Source organism: Ursus arctos, unplaced genomic scaffold (assembly GCF_023065955.2).
Source record: "Ursus arctos isolate Adak ecotype North America unplaced genomic scaffold, UrsArc2.0 scaffold_24, whole genome shotgun sequence".
NCBI lineage: Eukaryota > Metazoa > Chordata > Mammalia > Carnivora > Ursidae > Ursus > Ursus arctos.
The window spans coordinates 11,038,720-11,050,843 of NW_026622919.1; the positions used below are offsets into that span (position 1 = coordinate 11,038,720).

Here is a 12,124-nt window from a genome sequence, read left to right on the forward strand (position 1 = left end):
AACCATAAAATGTGTTTACTTTGAGTTCAAGGAATTTGCCAGCTTTTAACGGAGGATAATGGCTCCTTGGCTGCCTGCTTGGATCAATAAGCCTGCCATAATCATGGTTCATAAGGAAATGTAGCACTAGACAGTAGGGTGCAGTGGTTGAAAGCCGGGATACTCAAGCCAGACTGGGTAGGTTCCAATCTCAGCAAGGTTGTTATGAGCTCCGTTATCTTGGACAGGTTATATTACCTTTCTGTACTTCAGTTTCCCTATTTGTAACAAGGGGATAATGATAGTACTAACTTTATAGGATTTTCATGAGGATTAAATGATTTAATATATTTAAATGTATTATTAAAGTATTAAAAATAAGCACAACCCCTGGAATCATACCTGATATAGAAGCTATGGTATTTCTCCAAGTCTAAGGCAGCCGTAGCTATAGGATATGTTACCAAGAAAGAAACAGAAAGAAATGATGCCGCTGCTTACAATGATATACCAGCATTTATGATTCATGCTCATTACAAATACGGTAAAAGATGGTGAAATGTATTTATCTTAAAATCAGTGAGATAACTGCAGTCTTAAATGTGTGCACCATGTCTTTGATACACATATATGTATGGAAACAGAAATCTTTATGAAACCCACAGAAGCAGAGTGTTACCTGATCATTGGTTAAATGCATTTCAAAGGGGAATGCACAATTTAAAGAAAGACTGAAAAAGAGCCAACATTTAGAACTCATTAGAAATTGTGACTACATCTGTATTTTTATTTATCTAACACCCCATTAAGATAGAAACCTTTAATTTCTCCTAATATTTGAATTAGTTTATCCTTTATTCTACTTCAAATTTTCCTGAACTGTCCCCAAATTATTCCCAGTATCTTTAAAAAAAAACAAAACCTCAAAATGGCCTACTAATCCCTAGAAAGATCTACCTTCTTTTAAAAATTTTTTTGCAGCATGATGTCTTTTATTTTTTTATTTAAATTGAATTAATTAACATAGTGTATTATTAGTTTCAGAGGTAGAGTTCAGTAATTCATCAGTTGCATATAACACCCAGTGCTCATTACATCAAGTGCCTTCCTTAATGCCTATCACCTGGTTACCCCATCCCCCCACTCCCCTTCCCTCCAGCAACCCTCAGTGTGTTTCCTATAGTTAAGAGTCTCTTGCAGTTTGTCTCTCAAGACCTACCTTCTTTCAAGGCTCTTGTGTAATCATACCATGGTCAGAAGCTGGAAAAGAGAGATAGAGTAATGCAAAGTTACATACTTTGTCCTTTCCTTTAATTTAAATATTTCTCTAAACTAGGGAAGATTGTGCAGCACCTAATTACTTCTATAAACATTAGTTCTTTTGCATTTGTTATTCTACTGCCTACTAGTTATTCCTAAGAGCATTCTTCTCTCAGTTTTTGGAATAATATTTCTGAATTAATGGGGTTTTAAAATTTAATATTTCCTACCTTAGTCAGTTGGGGGTGCTATAACACATACCATAGACTAGGGGGCTTACAAACAGTCAACATTGATTTTTTGATGGTTCTGTATGCTGCGAAGTCCAAGATCTGGGTTCAGCACCTTTGGGTTCTAGTGAGATACCTCTTTGGGGTTGCAGAGTGCAGACTTCTCCTTGTATTCCCATATGGCAGGGAGCAGGGAGAGGAAGCCAGGTTTCCTGTGACTCTTTCAAAGGCATTAATCCCATTAATCAAAGCCCTGCCCTCAGGACCTCATCTAATCCTAATTACCTCCCAAAGCCCCCCTGCCTCCTAATACCATCACACCAGAGGGTAAGGTTTCCAACATATGGATTTATGGGAGACCACAAGCATTCAGTTCATTTATTACATTCCCCATAATCAAAGAGAATTAATTTTTTAAGCAGAATAAACAAAACATAATATTTCTTAAAGAACTCTGAATATGTAGCTTTCCAAGAATGAAACATAGATGATTACAATTTTATATTCAAGACGTGGAAACACATTGTATAGGTTATTTTAGAAATAAGAGAATGTCTATATCATAGCTTCGTTTCTTATGAATGCTTTTGGCCTATCATACATGTTCTCTATCGTTGAAAAATATAGTTACAAACAATCTCATTACAAATTATATTCTTCTAATGCATTTTTTTGATGACTTTTAGATCTTTACAGAGATCTTGATAGATGCTCTAACCAGGGCATTGAGAATTATGGTGTTTCCATGACAACTTTGAATGAAGTGTTCTTGAAATTAGAAGGAAAATCAGCTATTGATGAATCAGGTAAAAAAAAAAAAGAAGAAGAAGAAGAAGAAGAAGAAACTTCAATTTTATCTTTCTGTAGAATATTCTATCTTGAAAATAAACTGTGAATGATAAGGTTGTATGCTTTTGGGGGTGCTCAGATTCCACTGGTCTTAGGAAACCTTAGAGCAGAGAAGAGATGTATTTCTGTCTCCTTCCCTTTTCTCCCAATGTTGGTCCCCCCTCTTAAATTCCCTATTTTGTACTATGCATTTTACTAAAGGTGTGGGATATAGTACTAAAAAAAAACTAGGTTCTCATGGAGTAGACAATAAATATGTAATGTAAGTGTGATAGAGAGAAGGAAATTAGAATTGTATGTTGACAATTAACTTTTCTTATAACATTTAGAAGACGTTGTTCCAATGTCTTCAGGGTTCCATTGTTGCTATCAGAAGATTTGCTGTCAGTATAATTGCTATTCCTTGGAAAGTCCTCTCTACTTGACCTAAGATAATTCCTTGTTTCTGGTTTACTAACATCTTGCTTGGTTTACTCTTTACTATGTTCTTTTTTTTTCTTCCATTTTCTATCTTTTTATTGATTGAGTGGGTTTTTAAAAATACCTCTTTCCCTCTTTTATCCACTTTTGAAGTTCTATACTGTGGTTATGCTTAACTTTTTATATACATGTATTATAGCTTTCTAAAAGTCTAGAGTTGATCAGTTTCTCTAGGCTTGTCTTCCAAAAGAGGTAACTTTTTTCTTGTTTTCAACCATGGCTACAGGAAAAAATATTGTCTCTACCAATTTCATATCCTTGGAAGGGGATGGGGAAGATTCTATATATACCAGCTCTTCCACCTTACTCAGAAATACTGATAGTTTATCTTTTGCAATGACTAGATTTTTCTAGGCTAAATATGGGTTTCTTTTCATTGATTTACCTAGGATGAATTAAGTCCTTAAAGCTATAGACACAAAGCGTTAGAAAAGAAAATACGAGATTTCTTTTACTATGTCATTAGTTTTTCTTCTTGTGTTATACCATATTTGTGTTTTGTTTTGTTTCCTTTCTTTGGTAGTTACTCTTGTAATGCCATGAATTCAGTTATTAGCATCTTTGCCCAAGATTCTCTACTCTGACACCATTTGGTGCAAAGATGGTCATAGAAAAATCTAAGTAATTCACATCCAGAATGACGCATTATAAACTATTGATTTTATGTGTTATAGATGCTGGAATTTGGGGGGAGTTACAAAGTAATAGGACAAGAGACACAGGAAGCCTTGTTGAGCTGGAACAAGTTTTGTCTTCCTTTAAGGAAACAAGGAAATCCATCAGTGGTATGGCTCTTTGGAGGCAGCAGCTCTGTGCAATAGCAAAAGTTCGCTTCCTCAAGTTAAAGAATGAAAAAAAAACTCTCTTGACCATGTGAGTACCCAAGTGTTTCAGATATGTTGCGTCAGTGCTCTCAAAATAAATTCAAGGGGAAAAAAACCCCAAAAAACCAAAAAACCAAAAAAAAACCCCACAAAAACCTCTGAGATAAATTCCAGTAATTGCATGTGGTCTTTTTTTTAACATAGGAAACAATTTCTAATTGCTTTGGTGGGTAGTAATTAAACCTGGTCAAGCTTGGGCTTTTTCTTTTAATTTCACATAGACTCTGCACTTATCCAAGAGTTGAAATTGTTTTTCTGAAGCATGGAAGTTAGCACTTGGGTCCCATCCCCAGAACTTCCTCTTTCCCCGAGTAGCTCTGTGCCAGGCTGTATCTGAGCCATCCACTCTCTGGAATCCCCTTCATGGTTCACACATTTCCCTATAGCTTCGGGCTCTTCACTGAGTAATACCTCCTTGCAAAAACCCTGCTCTCCAGCCAGGATTCATTCATTAAAAATATTTGTTAGCACCTCTGTATAACACTCAATGTTAAATATCTGTAACACTTAACAAAATAAAGCAGACATGAGATTTGGCTCTTGAGGGTAATTAGAAGTACACTAAAAACCATACTGTAAGATTAGACTATAAGGTAGACCAGAACATCCAGTATGGGAAAGATTATGTTCCAATATGGGCATCAGAAAAATCATTGTATATGAGGGTGAATTGGAACCTGGTGTAGGAAAATGTCACAGTTAGCCAAGGAGAGAAAAAAAGATGGAAAATCTGCAGGCAGAGGGGGCAATACTGAGTTTGGAGATACATGACAAGTCAGAAGAGCTGCTATCAATTTGAGTGGATTACAACATAAAGTCTACAGAAAAGTAAAAATCATTTTGATAATGTATTACATACAACTGAAGAGTTTGGGCTTTATGAATAATAAGGAAGTATTGAAGTTTATTTTTTTATTTGAAAAGATGATTGACATAATTAGAACAGATTGCCAGGGGGGCACCTGGCTGGTTCAGTCAGTGGGGCATCTGTCTCTAGATTTCTGCTCAGGTCATGATCTCAGTGTCGTGAGATCAAGCCCTGTGTCAGACTCTGTGCTCAGCAGAGTCTGCATGGGGATTTCTCTCTCTCTCTCCCTTTACCCCTCCCCTCACTTGTGCTCACTCTCACTCTCTGTCTAAAATAAAAAAATAAACAGATTGCCAAATTGCACTTAATTGGGCAGCAGTGCAAAAACGGTTTGGACATAGTGGACTCTGGAGACAAGGAAAACAGTCATTAAGGACAATATTGAAAGAGGTCAGGAGAGAGATAATTAAGGTCCAAACTTGAAAAGTGGAAGAGAAAAGGTTTTTAGGCACCTAATAATGATGATATGATAGAAATTTTCAGCTATTTGGAAAAGGGACTTGAAGGAGACAGATGTGTGGAAAATGGTCCTTGGAACTTGAGTGAATGAGAAAATGTTGTAATTTATACAAATTGGGACCAGGAGGGGAAAACATTTCAGAGTGTAGTATGTCTGAGTGTTGGTGGTATGCCAGTGTGCAGTGGTCTAGAAAAAAGAAGAAATGCAAGATGGAAACAAAGGGAAGAAGGGGGAATCTGAGAGAGATTTAAGAGTCATACCCAGCCAACATCATGAGTTTGAGTGACATGTCCAAAATGGGGGCAGGGGGTGGTGAGGGGGGAGAGGCATTTAGAGAAATAGAAAGACCAAACATAGATATGTAGAGACCATTTCATTTTAGAAAAAAGAAACAAGGGGTGGCGGTGGGGGGGGGGAATGCATGATTCCTATATTTGATTCGTGTTTAGAATTTATTTCTATTTTAATACCCATTATCTACTCAAACTTAAAAACCTACAAAAATTACTAGAGATGAGTTTTATTCTTTTACATTTTTCTCCATGTAGATTATTGCTTTTTGGCATCAGCTTTTGCCCTCAGCTTTTGGAACATCTATTCTATGAGTTATATCAGAAAAGTTATTCTTGGGGACTGACTCCTAATATGTACTTCCTCTCGCCAGGACAACCACCTCAAGCCCCTCTGACCCACTTGCTGGTCATCAATAAAACAGGTAAACGTGGAGCTAAAATGTAACTTTTCAGTGTGGCTCTTCTTGAGAGATTCCCCAGACAGCATAAACCATGAGAAGAAAAAAAATTCTCTATGCCTTAGAAAACATGTCTGATACAGACGTAGTGAAGAGAAGGGCCAAATGCACCCCAATGTTCATAGCAGCATTGTCCACAATAGCTAAATCGTGGAAGGAGCCAAGATGCCCTTCAGCAGATGACTGGATTAAGAAGCTGTGGTCCATATATACAATGGAATATTACTCAGCTATCAGAAAGAACGAGTTCTCAACATTTGCTGCAACATGGACGGCACTGGAGGAGATAATGCTAAGTGAAATAAGTCAAGCAGAGAAAGACAATTATCATATGGTTTCTCTCATCTATGGAACATAAGAACTAAGAAGATCGGTAGGAGAAGAAAGGGAAGAAGAAAGGGGGGGTAATCAGAAGGAGGAATGAAGCATGAGAGATTATGGACTCTGAGAAACAAACTGAGGGCTTCAGAGGGGAGGAGGTGGGGGAATGGGATAGACTGGTGATGGGTAGTAAGGAGGGCACGTATTGCATGGTGCACTGGGTGTTATACGCAACTAATGAGTCATCGAACTTTACATCGAAAAACAGGGATGTACTGAATGGTGACTAACATAATATAATAAAAAAAATTATTATAAAAAAAATAAAAAATAAACCAAAGGTACGGAATCAAAAAAAAAAAAAAAAAAAGAAGAAGAAGAAGAAGAAAAAAAAAGAAAACATGTCTGAGGCCAAAGAGGAAATTAATTTAAAAGAATGAAAAATTCAAGGTTGGGGAGTTTATTTTAGAAACACATCTTGCAAGGTTACTTAAATCCTAAAGCTGATTGCACCAAGCAACAAAAGGGGATTTAGTAAGATAAATCACTGACTGATCTTTGAGGTCTTTCCACATTTTTTTTTTAAGTACTACGCATTCTTGGGCACTGGAAAAAATCTGTTCCAAATTTCTAAGAAAATGGAAGATTAATATATTTAAGGATTATAATGTTCATTTTAAATAGTATTTTTACACTAACAGAAATTATATACAAATGGCTAGGCTCTAGGGAAAGTAATCTTGTCCTATCTTTGATATCAGAATGGATTTTGGTCTCACAGCACCAATTCTGCCTTTCTAAGGAAATCCTTGGATAGTCTTTATTATGGTATGCTTTGGGTGACATCATTTACTTTAGGTTTTTTTTTTTTTTCAGTATTACTTAACCATTGTTTCACTTCCCTCTTGCTTCTTTGATTTTTACCTTCATGGTAGGGTCAAGCATTGATAACTTTATACATTCACTGAGGCAACAGAACATAGCTTTGGAAGTGGATGCCTTTGGAACTAGAAGTGGCCCAAACGAGCCATCATACAATGGTGCTATCACTGTGTCAGGTGATGACAAGGTATGTTGGGCTCTGATTGTTGCATTCCACCAAAGATGGGGTATGGCTGCCATTTGAATAATAGCTAACAATGGACATAAAAGGCCAATTTCACACAAACAGATGGGATGTCTCTCATTTTTAAGAGGAGAAGCTGTACTGCAAATATTTGCCCACAGCCTCCATTATAACCAATAAAAGGAAGTGCTGTTTGATTTTATTCCTTATTAAATTATACACTATTAATAACTAATTTAAATCTTATTATCAACTGTATTCCATTCCAATAATGAATTTGAATCTGATTCTCAATTGGATTTCAACTCAAATGACACTTCGATGAACCCTCTAATATTAAGTCTGATTAATATCTATTGTGAACTCAGCTCCATTACCAAAAAATAAAAAAAAAAATAATAGTTCTCATTATTTTTTACAGTAGATTTTTGTGTATTTTTTATGGGGAAAAAAGCTCACGTCTTGCCTGCTAAACTTTACACAAATGGGTCGAATCTTCAGATAAATATTTATATTCAGCTATCTGATATTAAAAAATTTCTTGGTTTCTCCTACAACTTGCGGTTCATGAGTCAACGACAGTGGATCACCTAGGAGCTTGTTAGAAATGCAGACTCTCAACCAATGAATCATTGAACACTACATCAAAAACTAACGATGTACTATATGTTGGCTAATTGAACATAATAATAATACAAAATAATAAATAATAAATAAATATTATGTGCCAGATATTGGGGGAAAAAAAGAAAAGAAATGCAGACTCTCAGCCCCCACTCCAGACCTACTGAGTATCTGCACTTTATTATTTTTTTTAAAGATTTTATTTATTTATTTGACATAGAGAGAGACAGCCAGAGAGAGAGGGAACACAAGCAGGGGGAGTGGGAGAGGAAGAAACAGGCTCTCAGCAGAGGAGCCTGATGTGGGGCTCTAACCCATAACGCTGGGATCATGCCCTGAACTGAAGGCAGATGCTTAAAGACTGAGCCACCCAGGCGCCCCGAGTATCTGCACTTTAATAAAATCTGCAGATTAGTATGCTCACTGAAGTTTGAGAAGGACTGCCTTATTTGGCTATATTTAAGATTGGTGTATTTCTTATGAAAATTTACATTTCTGCTTCTCTTGAAAAATCCCTCCATATGCTAATTCTGGCAGTCTGTGATTGGAATTGAGAAACGGTTGCCCAGTTTAGACTTGGACTTGACTTGCCAAGTTGCTCCATCCCCACGCTGCTTCACCCATGTATATGACCTCCCTAGCCCTGTGGGAGTTTGGGGAGAGATCCCTGTGGTAGACAAATGGAAAAAGATGACAAGACAGTGTTATATGTGTAAATCACAGCAGGTAAGTGGTGCAGAGCTTGACCATTTGCAACTTGCTGTAGTTCATTTTCAGAAATAATTTCTGTGCCAGTAATAAAATTAGAAATTACCTTTGATCAAACTAGTCCTTGGTATGTCTTAATTAGGTTAGTTTTGGGTGTGCTCAGAAAAATAGTTTTTAAAAAATGGCATTCTTAAGATCAATAAACTTTGAGTAATTAAATTAGATACAATCCATGTGATTTATTTGTGTTTGCAAAAATGCATGCCCAAATCATAACTTACTTATATTCTTTTTATTTGGGCAAGAAGCAATCATCTTATGTATTTGTATGTATAACATTTCATATGTTATGTATAGAGAGAGAGAGAGACAGAGAGAGAGAGATGTAACATTTTTACCATATATTTCCCCCCAGTTTTATTAGGATACAATTGAGATACAACACTGTATAACTTTAAGGTGTACAGCATAATGACTTGACTTCCATATACTTGAAATGATTTTTAAATGCCATTTTATTTATTTTTTTAATAACATATTTTATTATATTATGTTAGTCACCATACAGTACATCCCTAGTTTTCAATGTAAAGTTCCATGATTCATTACTTGCGTATAACACCCAGTGCACCATGCAATACGTGCCCTCCTTAATACCTATCACCAGCCTATCCCAATCCCCCACCCCCCTCCCCTCTGAAGCCCTCAGTTTGTTTCCCAGAGTCCATAGTCTCTCATGGTTCATTCCCCCTACTGTTTACCCCCCCTTTCTTCTTCCCTTTCTTCTCCTACTGATCTTCCTACTTCTTATGTTCCATAAATGAGTGAAACCATATGATAATTGTCTTTCTCTGCTTGACTTATTTCGCTTAGCATTATCTCCTCCAGTCCTGTCCATGTTGCAGCAAATGTTGAAAAGAGATTTTACATGCAGGATTGCTACTGCAAGCTGCATATTTGTGAAAACCTGTGCTTTCATTGCAAAGCTGCCTGCCTTCTGCTTCCAAGTATCCACACATTCTTAATTTATAAAATGCATGTATCGCATTTTGAAAGGAAGCCTATGGCCATGTTAACGAGACATCACTTTGTGGAGTTTTATGATATTGCTGCTAAAAATCATCTGAGGCATTTCGTTTTGGGAGTGTTTAGGCCCAAATAGCCACATGGCTGATGCTGTGGGCAGTAGAGAGCAAAACACTGAATTCCTTGCAGTGTATCAGGAATTAAATAATAGGAGTGATGGTGATATTAATCACATCAGTGCTTTAGCCTTCCTGTTTTGCCAATAATTTGAGCGATTTCCTACCATATTCTTTCATTAAATTTTGTATTTGCTTTCTGAGGACTTAGAATGCATATTTGTTATATTTTAGGATCACAGATTCTCAATAGCATGTAACACCAAAAGGCTGAATTGCTTTCCTGTCCTCATGGATATCATCAGCAATGGGCTACTTGGAATTTTTAATTCTTCAGAACACATTCAGACTGACAGAAGCACATATTTCGAAGTAAGTATAATTTTTTAGAGGGGGGAGGGGCAGAGGGGGAGAGAGAGAGAGAGAGAGAGAGAGAGAGAGAGTCTTAAGCAGGTTCCATGCCCAGCTTGGAGCCCGATGTGGGGCTCGATCCCACAACCCTGAGATCATGACCTGAGCCGAAATCAAGAGTCAGATGCTTCACCAACTGCACCACCCAGGTGCCCCTGAAGTAAGTATAATATTATCTCACTTATCCTGAACCCTAAGGAGTTTTTAAGAAGACACTTGAAATGCTAGAATATCATCATATTAATTTTTGTGAACTTGTTCTTCAATAAGTGTATGTTTTACAAACATGTAGTTTACATTTACGGGTTTATACACACATACACACACACACACACACATACATACATGCACGATGCAGCAATGATTATGTAACATCATAACCTGAATTGGATGATTCGGGGTCAGTGGAACAGCAGAAAAGACAATTAATGGGCAAAAAGAACTTGCAGCTTTTAATCTTAGATCCGTCACCATCTGTGGCACTTGGGAAGGGAACCTTGTTGAAACAGCCAGAGTCTTAAAGGCCAGACAATATGGCCTTAACAACTTGACTTTCTTGGTTCAGCAATCCACAGGAAAAAATACAGACAAAAACGTCATCACAAAATTTTCTCAAGAAATAAATAAGGCAATGTGAGCACGAGGTCCAGTTGACTGAGTTATAGACAAGCATTAAGGCACATAAACATAGAAAACCACAGGCTCTGGATAAATTGCGCTCATTATCACTATTGCTGTTCATATTATTTTTCTTAGGAGCGCATCGAGTTTCCATTAAAGAGCGTTCAGCTTTGACTAGGTCAGCAGACAGGCTGAATTTGAACTAGAAGCAGTTCTTATTTAAAATATAGTTTGCCAGGCCTGCCCCGATCCTCAGTCAGAATTTCCACAGTGGGGAAGAGTGTGCAGCTCTATCATTGTGCCATCTTGAATCTCCCTTCGCCTTCTTGAAATGACACCATGGGCATACTCTTCAGCTCCCTGGTCACTCTTTACTATTGAGAATTATTCCAGTGCTGTCCAAAACTTCAATTTCCTAGCCAATTCAAACACCGCAGGGTCAATTCGTGGCCTAACGGGGGTGAACTGGGTGGGTGGGCAGTGGCGGGCTTTGCCCTCCCCCCCTTCCTTTTCTAGTCTAACATCTTGGAGTAGAAAAGGGAGCGCGACCTCGCTCTGGACTCCGTACCCCCTTTTTTCTCCACTGTTGGGGTTGGAAGCAGAGAAGAAAGATGGAGAGATGAAGAGAGGAAGAACTGGTGCTCTGGAGACATCCTGCTTTCTCTTGTTGTATCTGCTACCTGTCGCTTCTACCTATGTGGCCGCCACAGCCTAGGTGACCTGTGTGATGGTCTTGGGTAGTGTTTAGCTTTTGACGCCAGTCCCTTGTATAGAGGAAGATGCAATGCAGAGCCGAATTTCCCTTCACCTGCTGCGGAGACGCCCTCACTGTCAAGCTCTCTCCCCTTTCCCTTGTTCACTGCTTGATGTGGCTGTCCCGCAGGTAGTTAACAACTTCCGCCCCCGCGTTAACCTCGGTAACCTCTGTGCCTCTTCAGAAAGGGCTGTAAGAACTGTGGAGTGCCTCTTGCACACTATTGGAAAGCTATAGAGATTTGGGGTGCGGTGGGGGCTCCCCCACGTTCTTCATAGCACCAATTCACATATTTGAATGACTTAGTTCAGATTAAGCACAAAGGAACCTCACGTCCAGTCGCCAGCAGCTCGTGTGTTCTGCATGATTTCAGGAGCACGTGTCTTACGAGCATGGGTACCTGAGTAACGCCTTCTTCTGGATACCTGTGGCAGCCTGTTTCGCTCCTTACATTGCGATGGGCAGCATTGGTGACTATAAAGTAAGAAGAGTTAACAAAGCCCTTGCATGTTGTTATGACTCAGAAACCCCTTCTCCACGCTATGACGGTACATTTATATGGAGGTGGCGCACCTAATTTATTGGTTTGAAACAATGCATCATTAAGCATTTTAATAAAAGGTTGGCAAATACAAAGAAAGTGCTATTTTTCTTGACCAACTATGAGACCTCGGGAAGGACAGCCGAGGAGGTATCATCAGCTAACAGGGAATGGC

At 38.1% G+C, this 12,124-nt stretch overlaps 1 protein-coding gene across 12 annotated transcripts in view; it reads left to right on the forward strand.

Annotated features, from left to right (window-relative positions):
* The window catches only part of ABCA9 (ATP binding cassette subfamily A member 9), a 63,183-nt gene that overhangs the window by 31,669 nt on the left and 19,390 nt on the right, over positions 1 to 12,124 (forward strand). For 7 of the 12 annotated variants that reach the window (XM_044389105.3, XM_048225825.2, XM_057317841.1 and 4 more), the window contains 6 exons: positions 2,156 to 2,275; positions 3,473 to 3,671; positions 5,559 to 5,725; positions 7,018 to 7,151; positions 9,857 to 9,994; positions 11,782 to 11,889. In XM_044389105.3, the coding sequence (XP_044245040.2) occupies positions 2,156 to 2,275; positions 3,473 to 3,671; positions 5,559 to 5,725; positions 7,018 to 7,151; positions 9,857 to 9,994; positions 11,782 to 11,889 (866 nt within the window). The remainder of the gene's footprint in view (positions 1 to 2,155; positions 2,276 to 3,472; positions 3,672 to 5,558; positions 5,726 to 7,017; positions 7,152 to 9,856; positions 9,995 to 11,781; positions 11,890 to 12,124) is intronic. The other 5 variants (XM_057317839.1, XM_048225827.2, XM_057317843.1 and 2 more) reach the window with 1 other exon arrangement.